The sequence below is a fragment of the Schistocerca nitens genome, chromosome 3 (assembly GCF_023898315.1).
Source record: "Schistocerca nitens isolate TAMUIC-IGC-003100 chromosome 3, iqSchNite1.1, whole genome shotgun sequence".
Classification (NCBI taxonomy): Eukaryota; Metazoa; Arthropoda; class Insecta; order Orthoptera; family Acrididae; genus Schistocerca; species Schistocerca nitens.
This window is the reverse complement of record NC_064616.1, coordinates 461,679,247-461,694,272: the sequence shown is the minus strand read 5'-3', so window position 1 is coordinate 461,694,272 and position 15,026 is coordinate 461,679,247. Positions and strand designations below refer to the sequence as shown.

Sequence of the window (15,026 nt, the reverse complement as noted above, 5' to 3'; positions counted from 1 at the left end):
TATTGCCAGTACCTGATGCCGGGAGGCAAATATTTTGATGAGCAAACCGTAGCCATCATGAGGCATGCACCAGATAATGGAAATAGGGCTGCTCACTGAAATATTGTTCCCATTGAACACGGAATATCAGCTGTATACCTGTACACTGTTATGAAGCCATTATATTTAATCTGAATTCTCCCAGTCATGATACTAAACCAGATTGTTAGACTTTCACAATTGCAGCTGGGATACCCACACAAGAAAATTGTGACAGACTATCATGTGTGATCTGTGTACTGTACGAGCTGAATCTGTCTGCTGTACAAGCTGAGGAGCAGTGTCGACAAATAAATCCTATTACATGCCCATGTTTCACATTTTTCCACTCCTGCCAAAATTAAGCTCAAAATTAATGTTTAAATGACATAAAAAATCCATCAGGTGCATTGCAGGCCTTTTTCAAATGACCAGATATAATGACAGTAACTAGTGTGTAAACTTGTAGTGGCCTTGTCTTTGCTAGATGAAACCTAAGTAACTACCAGTTAACAAGGTCGATTCATGGCCATAACTCAAGAACTGGATGTGATACAGTTAACATTCCATGAAGAGTAAACAAAATTGTCTGTGTTGCCATGGAAGTATAGGGAGCAGTAGTGTACATAGTCAGAAGCTTGGCCAAAATCAGTTTGTGTTCCATGGCATTTGTGTTCTGATATGAACTTTTCATAACAGTTCATAGCCAGGATGTAAAATATTGAAATCAATGGAATGAATAACAGTCATACCATTATGCAATTGTGAACCCAAGAATCAATAAATTCACTCAGTTGGTAAAAAAAAATAGTGACTATTGCCATTAAATAAAGTTCCAGGGACAGTATAGCACTAGAGCGACAGTGAGCACTGAGTAATCCAGAAACGGCGGGTAAAGAGATTTATTTAGTGGGCAGGTAGTAGCACCAAATACTACGTTAACATTGGTGAATATATGTAAAGGCACCAATGTTGTTTTTGAAAGTTTTATTCTTGTAACATGTCTTATACTCGGGTGATCTTTGTCACAAATAACAATTGAACCAAAAATGATCCTTTCCCAGTAGGGTTAATACCAGAAAAAAGAACAGCAGTTGTACTGATAGTTTTATGCAAAGATTTCTTCACTGAGCATGCTTCATTAGTTGGACAGGGGGTGGGCCAGACAGTGGCATGCACTATCTGATGTGCTTTGGTTGGCTGAGTCCCACCTTCGAGTAATGGCCATGGTCAGTTGAGCTGGACCCACGTGGTGCGAGCTGTCATTCTGTCTGATGTACCAATGCAATGTCACTTCATTAATGAAACAGAGTTTTGAGTTCATGACTCTGCTCTCAGTTCATGATGGGTTGCATCAAAATATTTTACAAGGTATATTGCAAGTTTTTCCATTGTACATTAGGTTTTACCGATCCTGTTTTATTGCACTCCTCAGCACTAGTGAAAGCAGAACTTACCATAGTTGATTTCCTAATTCACAAAAGCAGGTATCTCTTATTCAGAAGAGATATTTACTGTCCGTGGAAAGGCCTGACCAACACTAAATTGTTGCACTGTGCACTGTTCATTACTTATAAAAAGTTTGGAAGTTGTGTTGATTCTTTTGAGTTAATGTTTCATAGTCAGTTTCCTAAATGGTTTACATGAGTGCAGTTGTTCTACCTGATTCAGTCTCAAAGGTAAAGTTTTGAATTACTGTTCTATTCCTTGCTGGTCATTACAGATGTGTGTGTGTTCATCTGTGTTATAGTTTAAAAAACCAGGTGATCCTAATAGTGTAATTTCACCACCTCAATACTCTATTACTGCTCAGTAACATTTCCCTTAATTGTATAATAAACTTTCTGATAGCAAGTAATCACTTTTCTGTAAGATGGTTTCACAAACGCCATGTTAATGAATGAAAGGCATGAACATTTAGTCTTCTGCCTCTCTAGAACAAGTTTTTTGTTCAACAACATTTCACTAGCTTACCACACAATGAAAATAGTATGTTTCCTGCTTGTTCCTGATGGTTGCAAGTGAGAAACAAACTCGGAAAAGTCTCTGATGGGGGTCAACACATAGTTTCCGTGTATAGAAGGATACTTATGTGGCAACAATGTATATATGTCCTTATGTTGATTTGGTCTTCGGTAAGCACTTGAGGGGCACTACACTACATGTTCAGATGATTACATTCTCTTAGGATTGTACAGTAAACTGTTACTGCCAAGTATTTGCCATTTCAGAGTTACTTTCTCTATCACACAATGATTGATCATCTATTCAAATGTATCTGTAATAATGCAATTGAATCCTTTGAAAACATGGCAGAATAAACATACACAAATTGGAGTTAGTGCTCACAGCAATTCCCTATTCCAGCTGTAATAGACTGCTTGCTCTAGATGTATTCATGGGTCAGGGTGTAGTAACCTCACTATCAGATTCAGTTGATTCCCTGGGTAGACAATCAATTATCTCATTCTCAGGGATCCTGATATCATTTGGGGTCCAAAGAAAGACAGTTAAGTGGCCAGTGTGGCTGAGATCATGGATAGTGGACAACATCAAGTGGTGAGGTTGTATTGACTAATTGCCTATAGACTGGTTATAAAGTCAGAGTATATCAGAAATTGGTTGGGGTCTTTCTTCATGATAAAGCAGAGGGCTCTGGCAATAGCCAACAGTCCACTGTGAAGATAATACAGGCCTTCGGCAGAGAGTGCGGTTTGTGGCCATTATTATATACAAAAGTGCATTCTGTCCTTGTATTTGAGAGCCGTTGATATAAATGACTTTGGTGCCTTGGTACTTATACATAACATTGAGAAAAGTGTGTTGATGGATAAAGAGGGAAATGGAAGTTTTATGTCCATTGGATAGATATAGCCAAATTTGCAGTCCAAGTACACACCAGGAAGGGATGAGCGAAAATTGTGAACTGGATCTACTAGTCTGATGGTACCACTTAACCACATACTTGGCGTCTGGATTGTCACACCGTGATAAAACTAGAACGCTGTAGAAATGTAATAGAGTGGAACAATCCACTCCCCCAGAGGTATGACTAAGGAATCTGAGTGCATTCTGTTTCCAGGTGCAACTTCATTTGAGCTGATGGATGTCCAGCATCCATGGCAGTTTATCATCAAAGGGTAAGCCCAGAATGGGTGATGGTACAGCTGCTTTGAAACACTGGATTCCTAGGAAAAGTTCTGGACCCAAGTGAATCATTATATGATGAGAAAAGTGTGTAACCCTTTGTATGGCTTCTTGGAGTTGACCTACAGATGGCAGGAGTAACCATCAGTCCTGCAGATTCCATTAACAGCTATATAGAAAAGGGAGACACTGAGAACAGATTTCTCAGGTACATCATTCTCCCAAAACTTTCAGGAGCTGAGTTGTGTTAACCTTGAATGATCCTGCCGTGGAGTGAGATCAGTATGTGATGATGTCAAACAGTGTCACATGCTTAATATATGTTGGAAAAAAAAAACTGCAAAAAGATTGTGACATTTAGTAAAGGCAAGTCATTTTGCCATTTCTAAACTGAACAGGTAGTTGGTTGTGGACCAGACCTCTCAGAAATCACACTGGTAGGTCAATAAAAGGCAATGTGGCTGGAGGACCCAGCACAATTAATGGGCCAACATCATCTCGAGTAATTTATGTAGCAGACCAATAAGGCTGATTGGTCAGAAACTATCAGTGGAAGTTGGATCTATTCCTGGCTTATGGGAATTCATCTCTGAGCTAGACACAATTAAAAACTATTAAGGTAATTCTTCTGAGCCTCATACAGGGGTTGGATCATTTAATTATGGATCTGGTCAGAGTATGGGCCATGTTACGTGATTAATCAAGGGCACAAAGCAGTCCCTATTCTGTAAATAGTTTGTTACGTGGCTCAGAATAGTGTCCATGCCTGTGAAGTGGGAGAATAAGAGGTGGTAACTGATACGAATAAAGTGGACCACAAAATGTTCCATGAAAGCTGAATTAGTAGAAATACAGCCATTAAGCTAAAGACTCTGAATATTCATGGACTCTTGAAGAATGATTTCACTACACAAGTGGCATTGCTAATTGCTGCAGTGGCATCTGGAAGAACATTATCAGTAGGTCCAGGTTGTGGAAACAGCAAAACTGACATTTAAAGTGTAGGCCTATCAGTTTGCTTTCTTGAAAGCCTGGTGAGTCAGTTTGTGAGGTGTGGGGCAGACTGAATGGTTCAAAATGGCTCTGAGCACTATGGGACTCAACATCTTAGGTCATAAGTCCCCTAGAACTTAGAACTACTTAAACCTAACTAACCTAAGGACATCACACACACCCATGCCCAAGGCAGGATTCGAACCTGCGACCGTAGCAGTCCCGCGGTTCCGGGCTGCAGCGCCAGAACCGCGGGGCAGACTGAGAATGACAAAAGCAGCAGAGTGTGGTCACTGTTAAATAGTTTATATGCACCCCTTGCAATATGGTGACTGAGTTGGGCAAGCAAATTATAAGATCAATGGTCAAGAATGAGTCACGTTCTGAGCTGAAATGGGTAGGGTATCTGTCATTGATATAACACAATCCAAATTTCATTGCAGCAATGCAAATGTTCCATTCATCTTTTGGTGAATTTTTCTGCAGATGTTCTTGATTAGAAAAGCTATAATAAAAACTAGTCACACTACACATGTCAGCACGGTGCAAAAATGTTTTCAACTTCTGGCTCTTAATGAAACTATCCATTGAGTGAAAGCCACTGAATGAGAACTCATATATTTTCACTTTTTAAGTACACATTTACTCCACCAAGTCTGTGCCATATACAGATTGCAATGCAACTTGCTCACATGCAACACAATCATTAAGAAGCCATTTTAACACTTTCATAGTTGCTGGGACATGCGTCCTGCCTGTCCTTTCAGCTAACGGAGGCAAACATGTTGTGCACCTCATCGGCAGGCATCTCACACACCCAATGACCACTGCAAGCTACAGCCACTGTCAGCCGATCACACATTCCAGCAAGCATAGAACCACTCTACAATAACACTCATCATAAATTGTGTATCACACTTTATGGTCACATTGGTTGCGGTTTTTGATAAACATGAAAAAGAACTTCAGAACTAAGCCAAGCTTCCTGTTATAAGTTTGTTATGGGCTGAGAAATATTTAGTTTAGAAAATTATAAGAACTTTTTTTACCTGTGACTGAAAAATTCTGTAACTTGAGATTTACACTACCAATATATGTGCCTGAAAACCTATTAAAATCTCATTAATATTGGACAAACATAGTCAAGATATATAGTTTTAAAATAAGCTGTTTCTATAAAAGATACCAAATATGATGACCGTCATGTGTGCCACGCGTCAGCAGATATTGTTGAGAAAATGCACATATTTTGCTTCACTTATCAGCTTGTGAGGCATTTGATACATCAGTTCTGTAGCATAATTTGTGCCCTTTCACATTGTATATCTTTGTATCATGCAACTGAAAACCTCCAGAATTTGCATAGTTGTCATTAAGGTTGTACGTGGCCATATTGTTATATGTTGCAGTCTTATAATTTTGGCAGTTAGTCAGGATTAATGCATTTTATAGAGCTCAGTGCAACCTCCCCTACTGTCACAATAAATAAGCTTCCTAAATTCTGAAGACCCAGATCCCAATCCCACTCACAGACCCAATGTGTGAAAAAATCATGCTTCTGATTGGCTGAGTCCCAACGTAGCAAATCAGCATTCAATTTAGATCTGTACAATCCCGTGTTTTCAGCCAAAATATACCACATTTATTCCCCATTCACTTAAGCAATAAAACAAATGACATTGGCATTATTTAGCATAAATCATAGTGCAAATAAAAATAAAAAATTATTATGTAAAAATAAGTGCTTTACAGAAAATAATTTTGTTCTGATGCTGAAAAGTTAGATATATAATCAAACATCTTCATTGACTTTTAGCTAATACTTACAAACTTGTCAGCAAATTACTTAGTCAGGGAAGTTCTAAATTCTGTTTTTGTGCAATTTTGCATATTGTCAAGATTACTGTAGATATGAGGTCGAAATTACCACAATTGTTAGCCATTGACAGTACAAAATGTCCCCCCCCCCCCCTTCCCCCAGGGGGCTCGCCATTCATGGGTGTGTTTTTGTGCTTGGCTACCATGGGGCCCCAGCCATTGCAGCACCTCTTCCCTTTCCATGCTGCATGTCTATTCTCATGCTATTCTTTTTCCCCTCCCTTAGGGAACATGTCTTTGGTACATTCAGGAATGTGTTCTGAGATTTCGGTAGCCCAGTTTTGGAACAGACCTTCGTCTACTGTTTTTTTCCTTCTTCCTTTGTTCTCCATCTCTTCCCCTTCCTCTGGTTTGGCATTTGAGGTCTCTCTTTGTTTCTTCTTTCTCCCTGTGCAGTCCTGACGGCCGACCCACATGTTTGATGCATAATAGGTGACTGGGTAACACGTAATTCCCAGCCCCAGGTCGACAAGTAGGGTTCACACATACCTCCTGATAAAGGCCAGGCCCAGGGAGGGGTGATCGCATCAGCTGTTACCTCCCAATTGTCAGTTGGTCCCACTGTGTGGAGTTTGGGAGGTGTGACATGAGGTGTGAACAATCGCTTAAGGCATGTGAGCTCCCCTCTGAGGGGCCCCCAGTTGAAAGGAGTGTGCAATTGGAGACACTGGCAATCATAAGAGATTTTATCCCAATGATCCAATCATCGTCATCTCAGTTCACGTCCAATAGACGTAAATGGAATAAGGCTAAATATTCAGTGACTCTCCCAGCTGCACCTCAGTTCCTCCTGGTGTCACATACCAAAGGAGGTGAGTCTTTTGCTACAGTGAATCTGTTTGTTATTCAGAAAAGTGATGATGAAATTGCAGGCCTTGTAATATCCTGCTCTCGCTTACATAATGGGACTTTGCTTCTAGAGGCCGACTGTGATTTTCAAGCCCACCTACTGTTTACAGTTTCACCCCTGCATGAATATCTATATGCCAAATTCTTCGTGTTGTGTTATTTATATGCAGCTGCATGGTGGTGTGATGGAGGGAGAAATCCAGCATTAACTCTCTGATAATGACATCAGTGTGGTACATTGGGTAATGAAAAAGATTGATGCAAACTTAGTGCCTACATGCTCTCTTTTTCTCACATTTGATTGAGTAGTGCTTCTATCAAAGATTAAGGCAGGACGTAAAGTCACCACAGTCTGACCATACATTCCAAATCCGAGTGTCAACTTCATAGCCACACTTGCATGTCCTGTCAGAACACAGCCAAATATGTTATTTGTTTTAGAGATGCTCATGAGGGCTATTGCCGGCCTCCTCCCCCTCCCCACTGTATCAATTGTAATGATGACCATGCCACTTCATCCCATGAGTGTCCTGTGTCTTGATGAGTAAGCTGTTCAGGAAATCTGGGTGAAGGAAAAAGTACCTTACCCTGTTGCTCGCAAGCCTTGCATTTCACCATCTGGCTATTATAGTGCCATTCTTGCTATGCCTCGCTTCACGAACGACATGGCTGTGCAGACTTGTGACCTCCATTTCAGAATTGCAGGTGTGAAATCGCCCATTATCACGGTAGCATACCAGTCTCCTTCTCCTCCCCCTGCTGCAAAATCACCTTCTACATAACCAGCAGGCCAGAAAGAACAAAAGGAACACTCCCACAAAGACATTTTACATCCCTCCAGCCAACAAACATTTGGGTCTTCGTCTGCCAATATAAAGGCTCTAATAATCGAATAAAGGCAAATAGTCTTCTCCTTCTCCATCTCGGAGGTCCTCTTAAACAGTATCGCCATGTTATACCCTCACCCAGCTGGCCTCCATTTAGCTGATGTGCACCGCCTATGGCTTTTCTGCCCTAGAGTCCACATACTGACCAAGGGAGAATGCTGACACCTATGTAGATTTCATGGAACAGGATTCTCTATCCCCAGCAACCTGTAGTAGTGAGCCGTCGAAGGCCCACCACTACCTCTGGGGTTCTTCGATAATATGTCAGAGAGACTCCCTCTTGGCTGACCTTCTCGAACAACTCCACCTCATCTGTCTCAACACTGAAGCACCCACATTCCATGCACACTTATTTCTATTTGGACCTCTCATTCTGCACTGCCCGACTTGCCCGTTGTATCTGACACATACTCGAGTGGCCATTTCCTGTGCACTGTCTGTTTACTGACTCCTACCCCATCTGCATGTAAACCCAATTGCCAGGTCAAGGCCGACTGGAGGCTTTAGTCCTCCTTGATGACCTTCAGCAAACAACACATCCCCAGTTTTGATGACCAGGTAGAGTATGTTATGAACGTTTCCATACAACCGCAGAATGTTCTATACCTCGCACTCCTTCTTTACTGCACTGTTTTCTGGCCTTCTGGTGGACTGAGGCATGCGGTGATATGATTCGCAGTAGAGACGTGCTCTCCCACTTCTAACCATCACCTCATGATGGCAAACTGTATTTGCTGTAAACAGTTGCATCCACAGTATCGTCACATTATTCAGGATAGCAAAAAAGCTACCTGAATTTCCTTTACTTGTTCTGTTAAGAGTTCCACTCCCTCTTCCGACATGTGGGGCAACCTTCGTCAGCTCTCTGGGACCAAGGTTCATTCTCCGATTTCTGGCCTGACTGTACTAGATAATGTCATTGTGGACCCGTGGGCTGCTGTTTTGTGGAGTTTTTGAGCTCTACCCATTATCACCCCGCCTTCCTCCCTGCAAAACGAATGGAGGAGGTTCAGGTGATATCCTTCCCCTTTCATAATCATGAATGCTACAATGGTGTTTTTACTGTAATACTGTGAGGGAGCTTGGCTATGCTCTCACCTCATCCCAATCTTCCACGCCCGGACCAGACGATGTTCACATTCAGATGTTGCAGCACCTCTCTCTTGTGGGTAAACACTTTCTCCTTCATACACACAGTTGCATTTGGGCAGATGGTGCATTTCCCAGATGCCAGCATGAACCCACTGTCATACACATACCCAAGCCTGGTAAGGACCCTCCTTCTAGCTACTACCCCATTTCCCTCACCAGCTCTGTTCACAAGGCGATGGAACATATGATTCATCGCAGACTGGTATGGTGGCTCGAGTTCCACAATCTACTAACCACTCCACAATGTGGATTTTGTGCGCACCATTCTGCAGTTGACAATCTCATCGATTTGTCAACCCATGTTGATGGTTTTCTGCAGAAATACCAGACTGTGGTTGTGTTTTTTTTTTTTTTTTTTTTTATTTGGAGAAAGCCTAGGACTCCTGCTTATCTTCTTTAATATAGCCATTAACTGTATTGTGGCCTGTACCAGGCATCTCCACAGACTTATCTCCTTCAGTGGTGTCTTAAGCAAAATCTCAGTTGTCTTTACCTGAGCATTGACAATTGCTTTTGCTTTTCCAATGACAAAATTTTTGTATGAATTTCTGGTGGTTCAATGGGTTTCTTCCAGTGTCTGTACATGTCGAGCCCATTGCTCTTCCATTTGCTGAAATTACGAGGTTCCTTGGGCTCATGCTTGAACATTCTTGGTCCTTTAAATTTTCTTGGTCCTCCCATGTCTTAACTGACTGCACACTGTACCCGGTCCCTCAGTGTCTAAGCAGTACTTCCAATGGAGCGGATTGGACCACCTTCCTTCATTTGTACCAATCCCTTGTCTGTTCAAAACTAGACAATGGATGTTTTGTTTGTTCATTGTTATGTATCTTGGACCTCATTCGCTTCCCAAGGACACTACTCTAGATTTGATCTGTCACCGTAAGTTTCACATGCAGCTTAGCAATAGCAACTTAGTGTATGCTGATGGCTTCAAAACTGACCATTGTGTCGGGTGTGTCTTCATCGTTGGCAGTGACTATTTTTGGTATCAGCTTCTAGAACACTGCCCGATTTTTACAGTAGAGCTCTTTTCCATCTATCAGGCCACCCAGTACATCCGGTGACACAGGCTTTTTAATCTGTCATATGCTTCGATTCTCTCAGTGGCCTTCAGAATCATCCCATAGTGCAGTGACGCCAAGAAATTTGCCACTAGCTCACTGTTGAGAGAGACACCATGATGTTGATGTGAGCTCCTGGTCGCATCGGACTGATGGTAAATATGGCTGCTGTCCTACTGCTGTCCTACCACATCATCCTGCTAGCTCTTCCATTCCTTTGGGCTATCTCCATGTTACTGTATGTTGACAGATGGTGTCAGTTTCGCATCACCACTGGTCTTCTCTTCATAGGAACAAGCCCTGGGGAACTAAACCTCTCCTGATGTCTTTGCCAATCTCCTTTTGGCCCTTTCATCATGAAATCATTATTTTAGGTAGGCTGCATATTGGGCACTACCTTCTTAGTCATCACCATTTGTTAAATGGTGATCCCCCACTACTTTGTACTCATTGTCATCAATCTTTGATGGTTCGCCATTTCCTGACCCAATGCCCTTTTTTTAACTGCTTACATTTCAGTGTATGTTTGCCATCTGAGTTATCGGCTGTTTTAGCGAACAACGCACAGGCTGCCGCTCATATTTTACGTTTTATTCATTGTACCAATATGGCGAAGGACATTTAATCTTGGGCAGGGCAGGGGCACTACGAATGTAGTGTGTGAACATTAAGATGGGAATGTGGGTCTCACGGGGAGCATGCAAGGGATAAGTCCCTGCAGTCGCACTGTCCTCTGTGCCCTCGGTGGCTCAGATGGATAGAGCGTCTGCCATGTGAGCAGGAGATCCCAGGTTCAAGTCCTGGTCAGGGCACACATTTTCAACTGTCCCTGTTGATGTATATCGACATCTGTCGACAGCTTAGGGTCGTGATTTCATTATCGTTTCATTTAATCTTTGGTTAGGGGCCTCTGCTGTCCTTACAGTGTATTTTGTGGACCTTTGTCCAAGGGGGAGTCCTCGTTTTTAGCACTCTTTCATTCTGTCAGTTGGGCTTAGCATATAGTTGCTTTAAAATTTTTTTCTTATTGACATTCGAATGTTATGACATGGGTGCTTATGACCTCAATTGTTTTTGCACCCTAGAGGAAGAAAAAAAAATGGTGTACCAAGTTCTGTCGCATTTGTTGCATTCCAAAGGTGGAATTTAATTTATAATAATGGATGCTATATTTTGTCACTTGGAATGGTAGAAACACCTCTTGGCTGAAGCTGTTGGTTGGCTCATGTGAGAAACATCAGTCACAGTGAGGTCGTGACTCACCACATGTATGAAGCTAGCTTCTGTCTGATTATGTGTGGAAATTGTATACTGTTAAGCTACACTAACAGTATTCTTAATTTTCCCCCTATTTCCTGCTCTGATTTTTCCCCTAACAAAAGAGCAACTTTGGGTGTGTAATTGATTTGCCTAAATCTGATCTGTTACTCCTTATAAATGCACACACCTTTTCAGCTGGAAATATTATTAACATTCATCTTTTACTAATGTCAAATGACAAACATATTCACTAGTATATTTGCACCACCAGCCCAGCTGGTACATTGGTATGTAGCATATTGCACAATAGTTTTGACATATTTCTGTTTAGCATTGCATACTGATGTCAAGTATTTATTATACTCTTTTACTTGTATTACTTACAGTTTTCTAAGTTGTCACATAACATTGTCTTTTTGGAGATATAATTTTCATAAACTTGAGAAGTGAATAGGTTCAACTCACTCTTTAGATAAAAAAGAAAAAGCTGTTGTTATGAAATCTCTGATCAAATTTTGTGAACAATACACTAACAGTTTTATTTTCAATCTGCTGCTGATTGATCCTACCATATCTCTTACTGGCCACTCTTGGCTCCTCTCATGCACTATTATCTTGTCAACCTCGTATCGGCTATTCTCCTCCATGACCAATATGTCCTGCCTTTCGTTTCCTTTCCTTTAATTTTTCTCTTCCCTTTCCCTTCCACCTTTCCTACCTTAATATATTTTTATATCTAACACTTTGTTTTAAGGAAAACATTGATTGCTACTCATTGGAAAGATAACACGTTGAGTTGCAGACAGGCACAACAAGACACTTACTCATAGCTTTCAGCCGAAATCTTCATAAGTAAAGGAAACACACACACACACACACACACACACACACACACACACACACACACACACACACACATTCATTTACACAATCAAGTGCACATCACACACACATGACTTGCATCTCCAGCAGCTGAGACCGGAATGCATTCCGGTCCAAGTTGCCAGAGATGGCAGTCATGTGTTCGTGAAGTGTGCTTGCTTCTGTGAATATCTCTCTGTGTGTGTGTGTGTGTGTGTGTGTGTGTTTCCTTTATTGAAGAAGTCTTTGGCTGAAAGCTATGGAGTTTCCATTGTTTAACACTTTATTTTATTTATTACAGATGCTTTAAGTTTAGATTGTAATGTTTCATCCTTAGTAGTGAAACTTTTTTTGTTTTATCATCTTTTTTATTTTTATTTATTTATTTTTCAGGGTGTGATTCCTATTCTACTGAGTTATGTACTCAGAGAAAGGCAGAGTGAAAAACTTGTTATGAGTTCACTAGTGACGCTGACCAATATAGCAGCTTTTCCAGATTGGCATGATGAGTATTATTCTTTGTTACACACTCTCTACAATCTTGTGGATTCAGCCCCCCCTCAGATGAAGCTGCAGGCTCTTAAACTTCTGGTGAATCTTTCATGCAATGAGGATATGGTGCCTAGTCTACTTGCAGCTCAGGTAAGCCATGTGCATGTGTCAGCATTGCACCCATGATTTAATTCAGCCCAAGGCGCTTCTATGCTTTTTGAGTGTCATTTATCAGTAGACTGTAACATAACAATATATTCACATTTTGGCAATCCTCAGATGTTTTGTGTAAAGTTTATAATTCTTTCAACATTTTTTTTATGAAATGTTTTCAAAATTAATAACTTTGTGTTACATATGGATGTAGACTGTGCCTGCAGTTTTGGCTGGCGAGTGTCCTCAAGGTAGCTAAACATGTTACTGCTTTCTCTGCAGCTTGAACTGGTGAGGTTTCATAGCCATTGGTGTCAGTTTGCATGCTGATTAGTTGCTGCGGATTTCATTCATGCATTTGGTGCAAAAGATGATGTTTATTGATGTGAAGAATAATTATTAACTTTTGGTGGACCACTTTCCTTTCTGTTTCAATTATTAGCATGTTTCTGAATTTTAATGGCTTATTTAAATAGTAAAGCCTCATAATTATAAAATTTGTACTGAACTTGCATCTCTGCATATTTCACCATCCTGAACATTCAACAATAATGTTTCAGGAATGGCACCAGTAACAACAGCTGAAACGAAATTAGGAGTTCCATAAACTTTGCATCTTTACACTGATATTGGTGCACCATTGAGAGTACTAAACCCTGGAAAGATTCTTGCAGTGATGTGTCTGCTGAAATTGTGTTGCCATAATACTGCAAGAGATGGTTTCACTCTCCTCAAAAGGCTCCACACATTCTAGTGCCAGATCAAGGGTTAAACATAAAGTTTTTCAACCAGGAAAAACTGTGAATACCTGTGACTGCATTGCATATGTCCCTAGATTGCATCATGTGTATTTTTAAATAGTTGAAAGTTCATTATATTTTTCAGGCTTAGGTTTTGAAATATTTCAAATTATTAAAACTTTTCTTTAGGTACTAAATTATGTATATTCTTCAAATAGTCAAATCACAAAACAGATTCTATGTCTCTTACTCTAATGGCAACTATGAGTCTTTGATGCACTGTCCAGAAATTGCTATTTAAAGTTCAGCTGTAATTTCACATGCAAAATTTGCACTGACAGTTAGTAGATACATTGAACTTATGGTATTTCATTACTAAATCTTAAAATGATCAGTGTATAAAAAGTTTACATTTCACTCAATGTTCAGTATGTTATGCTCACCAAACATACTACACAGTCTGTTATTGCAGAAAATGGCAGAAAATACAAATACTCATCTCAGATTTTTGAAGTTGATGGTCTTATCTGTAATGAAGCATACTCTGAAAAAGCTGAACAAATATCTAGTCAGGTTTCAAAGTGATGCAAAGACAAGCAACTTCTTTAAAATATCGAGGAAGTTGTAATTGTGCACTTCACAAAATGCAAAAACCTATTATTGTGCTATTACAATATCAGTGAGTCATATCTAGAATTAGTCAACTCACAAATACCTGTTTGTAACAACTTGTGAGGATAAAAAATGGGATGATCACGTGAACTGAATTGTAGTTTATGCTGTCTTCAAAGGAGAGAATATTGCAAGTGTTTGTGGGATGCCAACCAAGTTGGTCTAATGGGAGATATCAAACACATACCAAGAAGGGCAGAAGAAATGGTCATGTGTTTGTTTGACTCATGGGAGAATATCCCAGAAATGCTGAAAAATCTGAACTGGCAAACCCTTGACAATATACATCAACTATCCCACAAAGGCATTTGAGCAGTCAGTTTTCCTGTGCGACATACGTGGATGGAATGAATTATAATAGAGAATAGGAAACACTTTAGACGATGTCCTATTTTTGCATACTGAAAGAGATGACAGGTGTTCTAAAATATGTGGTTTTTGATTGGAACTATTATCATCAGTTAAGCTATCTAATAACAAACAGTCTGAAAGAATATTCAATTACAGCTGTACAGAATTCCTATGTAAGAAGAGGCTTCATGATTTGCAGAGAATTTATAGACTTCACTACTGTAGGTCTAAAGAAGAAACCACACCATTAGGGAGTCTCTCAAATAGAAAACATAATGAAATGGGTCATTGGTGTAGTAGAGAAAACAGGTGCTTTTACATTTACCTTCAACTCAGGCAGTTTTTTATTTATTTATTTATTTTATTTATTTATTTATTTTTTTCCTGCAAGGAAAAACACTGTTACATCTGACTTATGGTACGATGACACATGCTAGACCCAATGACGTGCTTTAAGTATGAGTGTGTGAGAATATCGAGTTGGCCCACAAGGGGCAGCCTAATGGTGG

General features: G+C 40.3%; 1 protein-coding gene across 6 annotated transcripts in view; it reads left to right on the top strand.

The window, feature by feature from the left end:
• The window catches only part of LOC126248388 (uncharacterized), a 246,169-nt gene that overhangs the window by 197,237 nt on the left and 33,906 nt on the right, over positions 1 to 15,026 (top strand). For all 6 annotated transcript variants that reach the window (XM_049949339.1, XM_049949338.1, XM_049949335.1 and 3 more), the window contains exon 6: positions 12,503 to 12,751. In XM_049949339.1, coding sequence (XP_049805296.1) covers positions 12,503 to 12,751 — 249 coding nt within the window. The remainder of the gene's footprint in view (positions 1 to 12,502; positions 12,752 to 15,026) is intronic.